This window comes from Phoenix dactylifera, chromosome 12, assembly GCF_051530095.1.
Source record: "Phoenix dactylifera cultivar Ajwa chromosome 12, Ajwa_hap1_PhDact_Kaust_v1.1, whole genome shotgun sequence".
NCBI classification, from domain to species: Eukaryota; Viridiplantae; Streptophyta; class Magnoliopsida; order Arecales; family Arecaceae; genus Phoenix; species Phoenix dactylifera.
In genome coordinates this window covers 7,827,480-7,839,125 of record NC_143201.1, presented here as the reverse complement: position 1 = coordinate 7,839,125, position 11,646 = coordinate 7,827,480, and the positions used below count along the sequence as shown (strand labels likewise).

Here is an 11,646-nt window from a genome sequence, read left to right as displayed (position 1 = left end):
GGATAGGACGGGCAGAATGCATCCCATCTTATTAGAATTTAAAATCTTGTTCTTTATAATTATCAACTTTTGCTTGGTTGCTAATAACGTATTCTGTGTTGCAACTGTGGATACTGTGTCGGCAGTGGTGGTCATTCTATTTGTCCATTGCTGCAGGAAGATTGGACCTGGTAATATAAAATAAGAAACCTTTTGAGACAAAGACCAAATGGTTGTTCAGAACCAACCTCTCACTGTTTATACTACCCTCACAATTATATCTACGATTGAAAAAAGCCAAATCAACTTGTTTTCTCTTTTGAAGTTTTGTGGAAACAACTCTACAATTGGAATGAGATATTTGCAATATTCTGCTGCAGCAGCTGCTGCCATCACTACTCTTATGCTTCAACAGCTGCTCCCCCTTTCTGTATTTCTGCCAAACTTTATTATGGCGCTTGTTGCCTTCTTAATGAAGAGAAATATACAAAACTGAAAATTTTTTGGAGCCGAGATAGATCTTTCACTATGGGTAAATAGTTAGCAAGGTGTATTTGACTTCTGCCACTTACCCTAATTCAGTTCATGGGTCTCTGTTCCCCACAGGGATATACATATACATATACATACATACATACATATATATGTATGTATGTATGTATGCATATCTCGTACATTGGTCATCTAGCTAGCCAGATCAAACTTAATGAAGGAGTTACTTGGTTGTTTGTATTTCTAGGTACCTCCAATTCTATATGCAACTATAACTAGAATAATGCATTTGTATTTGCAAGTGTCCTGGTTTGCTTGCATCTAGAAACTGCATATGTAATTCATGCATTCGGAAAGCTTAATATAGAATGTGATTGGCGGAGTAAGATCACCTCCCTTGATATTATTATATCACTATCATATTATCATCTATATAATTATTATAATATTATTATATTAATATAATATAATATATTCATATATATATATTATATGTTATCTTATAAAATTATGTTATATTATAAGATAAAATATAATATAACATAATATATTATTATAATAAGAATGGTGATATTGTAATAATATTTTATTATTATAATAATTGTTTTGTTATTATAATAATTGTAATATTATTAACCTATGATTTGTTGATAGAACGAGAGGTTATTGTACCCTTGAAGACTATGTTAGGGTCTGCATCTGGGGATGCGGCCCTTTTTTTTTTTTGCTTTATCTCTGGATGCAGCGAAGGGGGCATACGCTTCTTAAGCAAAAAAAAAAAAACGGGGGGGGGGGGGGGGGGGGGGGGTGGCATACGCTTGCATTTGTCCGCTTGAAACTGGGACGCACTCATATAGCATTGAGGTGATGATTGCCTTTTATCTAATAAATAAATTATTTTTTGAAGAACAAGTATGACTTGCTGTCTTTATGAAGATTAGTAGTTATTGGCTACTTCAAACTTTTTGTTGAATAGACATTTTTTTTTTACCACCGTGGTGGTAGCACGGTTGGAATGGAGCTCAGATTCCATCGGAGTGGCCCAGATTCGAAACGTGCGGGCGTCGATTAAATGCGGAGACCGGATGCCCCCCATCTGGTTTGCCCAGTGGAGTCGCCATCTGGTCTGCCGGTACTTAGGTGGTGCTGGTATGATGTACTCACACGTGGAAGGGGCTGCCACGTTAGTGGGGCTCCCCTGCGGGTGGAGAGGGTATGAGTAAAACTTGTCCGCCCATATTGAATATTCTTCGGCGGAAAGGGGGCTCAGTGAGGGTTGCTACGCGGGTGAGATCCTCCTCACCCCTCTCTTTCCTTTCTTCCGGCAAAAAAAAAATAGACATTTTTTAAATTTAGTTGTAATTCATGCATAACAGTTGCTTCTTTTTTTTCATTTTTTAAATTATTTGTATTTTTACTTAATTTATTTATGCTTATAATTTTTATTAATTTTTAGGTATTTTAAAATGCCAATCACATAATTATGCAAGAATTCATGTACTATATATATATATATAGATGAATACCATGTGGCAACACCTAAATCAAGCAACTACCTTATTGCATTGAGGATAGTTTTTAATAGTGTGTAATCACATTATTATGAGCCCCACTGAACCTGTTATTGACTGTTGTAACAGTTATAATTATGTTATTTATCTTAAAGTAATTGTCTGAATGTTTATATTAAAAGTTAAAACAATGATTGAAATAACAGCTATTATAATAATATGTTAATAGAAAATAATGGATAATAATGGTATTATTTTGTTCATGTTTTATTAGATGAACTATACATTCACTTTTGGAGGAAATTTGAGAGAAAAATTGAAATGTAAAACCATATTATGTTGTTGAAAGGAATATATAAGAAAGATAGCATTCATTATTTGTGTTATAATGGTCCATCATAAATGAAAATTTAAGGGTATGCTAAAAATAAGATTAACTTTGATGCCGGCATCCAGAATAGAGGTGCTTATAGTTGTTCGGGTTTTGTTATCAGAAGTTCTACAGGTCTTTTCATAGCTGCAGATAGAGTTAGAATCTTTGATGCCGAAGTTGCAACAACTGAATTGCATGCAATTTGACACATTCCATCGATATCTTGAGAGCTTCGCAGGGAGATTCCTCAATAGTGATTAGATGGTTATCAGCCTCGCAATCTTTAAAATCTCAGTCTCATCCTTTGATACAAGACTGCTAGTGTTTGATTGCCTCTTTTCATTCGTTTGAAACAACACATATTTTCCTAGAAGCAAATGACTGAGTTGTGACATATGTCCCTAATCATACAGGGATAATATTATGGAACTCTAGATCGATAGCTCTAACCCAGCTTTTAGATATTATATATACTGAATCTAGCGGTTGTATTTCCTCAGAGATTGGATAATGCATCCATTTTACTCGAAAAAGAATAATAACCTTTATATTTTTCATATCATCAACCTCATTAACATAAATAAGGTTGCCAAAACTATTATAACAATTTCTACAGTGATTATAATACTGTTATTTAAAACCATGGCACTAAGGAAAAAAAAAGTATATTTGTAAATTTTAAAATTACTATTTGGCTTACCACTCAGTATACCTAGAATGAGTGCCAAAGGAGATTTGTTGTACACCATATAAGTGTAGAAAGTTCATAAAGAGTTTTATTACCTATTTTACCCCTCATAATTTGTCAAAAACTAAGGGGTCTATAAAGCATTTTCCATTTCAGAAAGTAGGGGAATTCGTTGCAACTACACCTACATAAAGGCGCATCAATTGAACTCATAACCGTTCTAACTTGTCCTTATCCAATGCAACTTGTAAATAATATAATGCAGAATATTTCATACTGAACCATATATATATATATATATATATATATGTTTATATTATACACATTAGTAATATTATACTCCATGTCATGTCTTTCCTGCCAACTTTTTTGTCTTCGTTTTTCTCTCTTTGCTCCTAAAACCCTTCATCCTCCTCATGAGCCACATGACTAGGGACCTCTTTGAATGGTTGGATAAACCCACTCTCACTTTCTCCAAATAAAGGTAGGCAGGAGTTTTATAACACTGGATTTGGACAACTCTACCATCTTCTCAATGAATCAGTCAGAAGGCAGAAAAATGATGGTGAATCGGATGATGAACTATTTGCAGGTCTGTCGTCGTAGGGCAAACACTCTCGTTCGGGATCAAGTTCCTGTTATGCAAAGGCACATACGATAGCTAAGTTAAAATTATCATGCCAAGATGAACAAGGGAATAATAAAATAGAGCATCCTAATTAGATTGCATGTATCCAGTACAAACAAACTATAAGGTAAGAGTCATTGCAAAAGCTAGATTCACCTGTCGATCGAAAAGGTTTCGTATAGACATAAGAACACTATCATGGTAGTACTAGTGAAGACCGTTTGATTAAACCATACTTTGTTAAGTGAATTCGAAGTGAACATGTGAATCATGGGAGAGTCTTTCTTCAGCCTTCTGTATCTGTTGGTGAGGGCAGTGGTTCACTCTGGTTCATCAAGTAGGTGAATTATAGCACCAACTCTTTTCTTAATTTATAGAAGAAAGTCATATGCAACTTCTTTATCTATTTGATCCTTCCCCAGCAAAAGGAGGGAAACCCAGCCAGTAGATTTGTGTCTAATTCTTGGGAAACAAACATCTCTCAATTTTTGTTCTCAGAACCTCCTCCATTTAGAGAAGGGGTTATCACAATTGGGCTATAGCATAGTTGACAACACCTATCAAATTATCTTGGGGTACTTGCATCTTATTACCATCCCTCGGCCGACATATTAGTTGCCGTACGAGATCTTGCAATGAAGATAGTGAGAGATGTGAAGCAAGCTTACTCTTGAGGGCGAGAAGACCAGAAGGAGCTGAGAGCACGCAGGCGGCTATAATACTCTCCAATTGCTAGAAAACATCTTGCTGCTTGTCGAATTGTTAAGATCCGGCGCATCTGGTGTATGGTCTGTTGTCTCAAATTGTCCGCCTATTGATGAATCAATGTAAATAAATCTGATATTATGAAGATAACTTTTTGAAGCGCAAATTGCATTTTTAAGTATAGGTTCTATCAATGTATAATAGAAATAGACCATGATTGCAACGCAAAATTACTTATTAGCACGGAGGGGGGAAAAAAGAGTTAGAATCTGATAATGTGTTAAATAACAACCTAGAACGAGTTATTTTTCTGGTATTTATGCAGGTTTCTTCTTGTTTACTTTCAGTTTGTATCTTCGATTGACAAAGTCTTTTTATGTTTTTGTAAGAGTGAAATTCTCTAGTGACATGTACCCATCCTAAAATATCTAGTTAACAAAAGTTATAAAAGTTTCAGAAAAACTATAATCAGATATCAATGAAAAACACAAAATGTATTGGTGTGTAATTATAGATTACTGGTCTTATCCATGGATATGAGGGTTAGGTAATTGGTGTCCTTTTCTTGCTACAATTCATGGATTGCAACCCTTACTACTTTTCTAAGGCATAAAAAGATATTAAATGAACCAAATAGCTTTGATGCTTGTGTCTGTTGGAAGTACCCAAAAAACACTAAAGGATAAAGGAGGGAAAGGTTAGCATTAGCAGAAGAAAGGACAAAGGAATATATAATAGATGCAGGGACCCCCTTAAGTGAAAAAAAACAAATCAAATATTCTTCCTTGACTTTATCCAGATTGTGAGGTGTGGGGTTAAGGATACTCTTCCTACCTTTTTCTATGGCTTCCTTGTCAACTTATTACAGCAATGCCACCAGCAGAAAGATTCAGGCTCCTCAAAGACATTTTTAAAAGATCATGATCTTTATCAGGGTCATTGATTAGATGGAAAGAGAAGAATTGAGAGAACTAGGCCTCCAAGTACTTGTACATGATCTGACTGTTAGGAAAGTATTAAACTATCAATCCTCAAGATGACTGAATGCATCACCACCCAATGTTTCCAAAATATATTAATAAACTTAGCTTTCATCAAAACCTTGCAAAATTTCTAGAATTATGCTGGACTTCATAATAATTAATCTTGTTGATCATAAACTACTATTTGTGGGCCAACCATCAAGCCATGCCATGCATCTTATAGTATCAAAATCATGCATGATATGAGGACTGCATGAAAAGGGAGAGGAAGAAAAAAAAAAAAGACCTGCTGGATGAATCCTTCAAGGTTGGCAAGCTTTCCTAATGCAATGGCCATGTGACCCATGTAATTTGTGATGTCGGCACCGTCGCTGAGAGATCCACCTGCAACTGTGTCCGCCAAGGACTGGTGGAGCTGCTCGAGACCCTGCCAAAGGGCTTCCTCTGCCTGCTGCGATGATTGCTGAAGGTTGCATATCCCCATTAGTTGCTGCTCCGTCAATGGGTCCAGCTGAGGCATCAGTATCTGATCAAATTCATCGACAATTAAACAGGTTAAACGAGTCATTATCCTGTTATGTTCTAGTGAAAAATAATATTTATCCTCTATTGGACACTAAATTCAAGTAGAAAGAATAAAATGAACATATTTAACAGCTGATAATTGAAGATAATGCAATGGAACCAGGACTAAATCAGCTCTAGTTTTTTGATAAAATTAGTTACATCTGAGTGCTACTCTAATACATGCCGCTCCTACTAGCAAATTGCTCAATACAATGCATCTGTCGGGGATGACGGAGCAGCTACAATGCAAAAATTTGTATGTCGTCGTGCACCACCGGGTCGATTTTGTTGCATTAGTTAAAGTAAGGTAATCTTACCGGTCCAAAGCAAACAGTATGGAACATCTTATACCATACTGGTTCGGTACCGGTATCCAATACGGAAGGTACGGCACCGGTATACAGTTCAGTACGGAGATGGCAAAACTTGAGTTAAAATATCTCTAATCCCTCGAAGTGGACTCGCCGTGCCTCGCAATGTATCCACACTTATGTCCTAGCCATAACAAGGAGATATAACTGGTCGACCGGTTAATACATTACCAATTATAGCTCAAGTACTGAATTTTGAGCTGCAATATTTTTGGCTGTCTGCTGCGTTAACCAGTGAGCTGCCCATCGAAAACTGATTCACAGATGACTCGCAGAAAGATCAGATAACTGGAAGACACAAAGTGATGGGTGTCCAATTGAAGATGAAACAGGTTGCTGGCATTGAGAAATTTGAGGAAAATTAAGAAAGAAGAGGATGAGGTTGCAGACCTTGAGAAGCTCGGAGGGTTTGAATCCACCCATCCACAGGAAACACCGTTCTGCAGGTGTTGCCCACATGCCGGTCAAGAGGTGGAAGACGTCGGATTTTGCTGCGACGCCTTTCAACCGGAAGAGCTCGTCGTAGTGAGCAATGCACTCGTCGACGATGACGGCAAGATTGCCGTCCGGCAGGTGAGCCTGCAATCCACCTCGGAGCTCAGACATATGCTTGCTGTTATCATCCAACCATCGGGCGTACTCCATGTCGAACATTGCTGCACCTGCAACACATCTATTTTTATCAACAGGAAGGGTTGAAGGAAAGGAAAGTAATCTTGTGTTTCCAATGCCAGTGTCCAAAAGCCAGAGGAGGAAGGGGAATTTGCTTGTTACCAGAGCTGAGATCTCCACTTGCACTGCCTCCTCCCAAGAACAGACCCTAAACACCAACCAATGGAAGTGGATTCAATATATGTTTCAGATAGAAAACTAAGAAGAAGCTATAGATTTATGGAAGAACAAAAATAACAGTGCTTTTACTACCTGTGATCTTGCTCTCTGGAGTTCTTGTTCCAATTGCTGAAGCCTAATTCTGCTAGACTCTAGCTGCTGCACATATGCCTGTTGAAAAGAAGGGAGGGGTCGTACATCGGTCCAAACCATTTCTCTAAAGCTTTCAACAGGTTATAGCAAAAAATTTTATCAGACTCACCTTTTTTCTTAGTCGGCTCTTCCTTGCTGCTTCTCTATTTTGAGCTAAGCGCCTCAAGGTCTAAAAAGTTGTGGGAATAAAAAAAGAGGAAATGGCAAAGAAAATGATGGATATTAGCTATATCCTAATTTCTCATTCATAGATGGATATAAGGACCCTACATGCAGCCATGCAGCTAAGGATTAGGTCCTAGTGCAATAGAATGAATATTTTGTTCCAAGGGTTTCGATGAGTGACAGCTGTTTGAATCAAGTATCTAGGAGCTCTACCTGAATTCATTTCTAAAAGTCGCATTTGCTGTTGGATGTGGACAGATGTCAAAGGAGTGAGTTCTTTGTTCAAGTTTTTTTAATTTCTTTTTGGTTCAATCATAAGAGGAACGATCTGATCCCATGTAGATCCATGCAATGCATGCAGACATACATGCATGACCACATACACAGTGGGAGATGAAGAGAGAGAGAGAGAGAGAGAGAGAGAGAGAGAGAGAGAACCTTAGCATCAAGCATCTTGGTATCTTTCCCTGTAGTTGAACCACCCATCCTCTTCTGTGACATAAAATATAACAACTGGTAGTTTAAAAAAGAAGTCAAAAGACATATCCTCCAATATTCACAAAATCTGATGGAAGAATAGAAAAGAACGTAACAGTGGAGGGGCATCAAGTTACAAAAAGTTGCAAAGGGATTGGCATGTGTCCACAGTGACTGCAAGTTTCTAGTCCAGCAGAACAAGAATAATAGCATGTTTTCGGTGGAGGTGGATGCTCTACATCCTTCCTTTTGAGCTCTGTGTGTGTGTGTGTGTGGGGTAGCTCAGATCATGACTCTTTGGTGAACAAGGAGGAACTCGCAAAGCCAGCTTAAAAAAAAAGATCATAAGGACAGCAGTTGATAGACTGTATATCTAATAAAACCGTCACCAGCTTCATCATTATTACCCATAGTTTTTAAAAAATAGAACCTCCATAATTGGCATTGGGCAGTGAAACTTATGATTCTGTGAGGAGGTAAAAAACAAATGAAACAGTAGAAACCGTGAACCAGGCCATGTCAGAACTCATACATAGTCTTTCGAGCTGCTGAGTATCAAAGGTCTAATCTAAGAAGGCCAAAGATCGTAGCTGACACATCACTGGCTGTTCTCTCTCTCCCTCCCTCTCTCTCCTTCCTTGGGATCTGTGTGGACAATAGACTGTTGGTGGATTTGTTGGTTTCTGGCCAGGCATATGGTGTGGTTCTGGGTCTTGAGATTTGGGAGCTGAGTTCTTGGGCTTGGGGAGACCTAAATCGCCCCAACTTTTTCTTGTATAAGTTCTTGGGATTTGGATCAGTAACAATAAAGTGGAAGAGAACAATTAAACAGTACCTTCTCTTGGGCTCCATGCTGATAATTTGGTGTTGCTCCTGCCCTGGAGGCATCACTAGCCATCATCCCTTGCTGCTGCTGCTGCTGCTCAGCTGACTTCTCTGAGAAGGCCTTCCTGCTAACTGGAGACTCTGATTCCAGCTGAGATATTGTGACCTGAGCTGAGCCTGAATCAGTGCTCCCTGCTGACTGTGAATTCCCCTGTTGGCAATAAACAACAAGGCACCATAAAGCCTGAATGGGGGAAGCAACGCATCCCCACCCTCCCCTTTTTATAATTCTACTATTCTATGCCAAAAAACCAAGTCAAAGGGAAAGACCTTACTCTGGGGTTCTGCTGGAATCTCATTGGCCAGGAGGGGAAGATCTCAAGTGTGGGGAGTCTCGTTGTGAAATAATCTGTACACAGAGTGAGTGCAGGATGGTGAGAGCTCCAAGTATCAGAAAGAAATAAAGGCCAAGGTGTCAGTGACTCAGTTTTCCAGCATGGAACTTATTCTTTCCCTATGCAAGGGATGCAGGAAAGTTAAACAAAACAACACTTAACATAAAGTTTGGGTTGGTGGGGTTCCGAGTATGGGGGGTCACACCATTTTAAGTTCTCCAGCTTCATTTTATCGCTATGGTGGAAAAAGGCAGAGCCTGTTATGGTGTAATCCGTGTGCGAGATGAACAAGGTCACCAAAGAAGGGAAGAACACAGAAAGGCCTACCCTTTCCACCTCCGTCGCTTCTAATGCCATCAACTCCCTGCATGAGAGCCTCTTCCAGCTCCCCAAAGTAACCAGTTCGCCCATGATCACTGATCAAGCAACCAAAATCCATTTTAGCGAGCAGTTTTCTAGTTTGATATTAGATAAGTAGGAGGAGAAGAAAGAAGAGGAGGGTTAAGCTGGAGGTGAATTAAAGAGGAACCAGTTCATGGATTAGGCAAAAACTTTATGAGTTTAATGGGAAGTTGAGTAATCCAACTAAAGGCTGAGGATATAGCATATTGGTCGTTATAAAGGTAAAAGGAAGGTTAAAAGCAGTAGATAGCACAAATAAGGAGCCCACTGAAGAATTAGAAAAATAGGATATGAGACAGGAGGAAAGATGTGCTAAACCCATTTAAAAACAGTCACTAAAAAAGAACAAATTCATGTAGTGATCTAGAATCAGTGCATAAAATCTCATAAAGGACTTGAGACGTAATATTTTTTTCTTTCTAGACTTATATGCTCATGAAGAATAGAATTGAGGAACTGTACAAGAAATTGGCGGCAGCAGCCTTGGTGCCATGGATTCCATAAGTTGGAGCCTGATTTGAAGGTCCGGAATTAGAAAGGCTGGTTTCACCAACTCTATGATTTCCCATCATCCCGGGCTCTTCTCCCCCTTGCACCATGCCTGACTTGCTTCAGCGATGGTCCATAATTTAATCCTTCAACTTCGTGTTCTCCAACAGCCCTTCATCCATGCTTCTTCCTTTCTGCAGTGGCCAACAGAGGTAAGAACGACAAAACCATCAGACAGAGGGAGAGCGAGAGAGAGAGTTTTCATAGTCTGAAAGGAGGATAGTGAGAGATACGAGCTATGGAGTATACCATGTTATATTTAGCTTTCTCGAGAACAACAGGAGCCTTCTGTGTAAATGTGAGGCAGATATATGAGAAGGACCATAACTTTCTACAAATATGGCCTATGGATTTTAGAAGCTATATCACTGAATCATCTGATGGACCTTGACCATTCATGGGTCTCTATCCATTGCTCTTGTTAAACTTTTGTGTTCTTGTCTCTAGCAATAATATCACCCCTGGAGTTTATCCGTAGTACAGCAGAGAAGATCTTGTCCTTGCAGACAACTCTCAAAAGCATGCGGGAAGAGGGAGAGGGAGAGGGAGAGGGAGAAAGAGAGATGGTGGGCCTTTGGCAGGAAGCGACTTGCTCTGACTCCCTCTCCACTCTTTTGTAACCAACTGTGCTCTCTCATTGGCTCCTTGTTGGGCCACTTGAGATGAAGTACTTAACAAAACCAGCATTCAATAGTTAAAAGACAAGCCCCTAAGCTTGAGAAAAAAAAAAAAGAAAAAAGATGGGGAACTCTATCATGGTCCTTTTCTCTATGCTGAACATTAGTTGTCCCTTTCCATGCGCATTCCAACCAAAACAATCACTACCAGAATTAGCCCACAAGCAAGGCCACTTGGAATATAAATCCTGCCCCTGAAATGGATTTGTTTCATTGTTTGATATTATATTTATCCCTTGGTTCATGGGTCAACATCCATGCCATGTCAAATACCTAAAACCAGGAACACACCAGAAATTCCATCTCCCCAAACAGAAGCTTCAGTAGAGGTAGTTCCCCATCCAATATTAGGTGTGGCTTGTGTATTGATCATTAACCAAATAATGACTTTTACCAACAAATCCCTGTATAAGAAAGGTCATTTCAAAAGAGATGGAAAGCGTATGTCAATCTACTACCACATAGATCTAAAGGTACCATCAACTATTCCTTTCGGCCTCAAACAAGAATGCACATATTAGGTAATCTACAACACAACACATGACATGGTGATTGCTTAAGCTTCGCGTGATGTCATCTTTCTCTGTATTTTTAACTTGTTTGTGCTAATTATTCATGGTTGAAATTTGGATTCTGTCATCAGAAACAGCGATCAGGTAATCCTTTTGGATTCACAAAGTCACATGCAAATGAAGCACATCAGGTTGTTAGATTAAAAATCTACTTGTCAACTTAATATCCAGTTTTGTAGTCGATCATAAAGGGTCTGAATCACTCTGGAATCCTCTTTAAAAGAAGTCATTGACTTATCCAACCGGCCTCAAAACAGTTAGTGATGCACAAATTATTAGGCCTCTTGATCTGGAGGTATATAA

General features: G+C 38.8%; 1 protein-coding gene across 3 annotated transcripts; it reads right to left on the bottom strand.

The window, feature by feature from the left end:
- Positions 1-2,402: 2,402 nt before the first annotated feature.
- On the bottom strand, positions 2,403-11,634 carry LOC103717994 (transcription factor TGAL5). Of its 3 annotated transcripts, none has more exons than XM_088708188.2 (13): positions 10,344-11,634; positions 10,008-10,228; positions 9,471-9,559; positions 9,084-9,157; positions 8,759-8,959; positions 7,885-7,959; positions 7,391-7,450; positions 7,222-7,299; positions 7,072-7,117; positions 6,688-6,959; positions 5,646-5,885; positions 4,340-4,482; positions 2,403-3,678 (listed from the first exon to the last, which is right to left on the bottom strand). In XM_088708188.2, the coding sequence occupies exons 2-13, from the start codon at positions 10,142-10,144 to the stop codon at positions 3,588-3,590; spliced, it is 1,506 nt and encodes a 501-aa protein (XP_088564314.2). In that variant the 5' UTR covers positions 10,145-10,228; positions 10,344-11,634; the 3' UTR covers positions 2,403-3,587. The 3 variants fall into 3 exon arrangements, with proteins under 3 accessions (XP_088564314.2, XP_088564316.2, XP_088564317.2); XM_088708190.2 differs by having other exon boundaries at positions 7,885-7,938; XM_088708191.2 differs by lacking the exon at positions 7,885-7,959.
- Between the last annotated feature and the right edge of the window lie 12 nt (positions 11,635-11,646).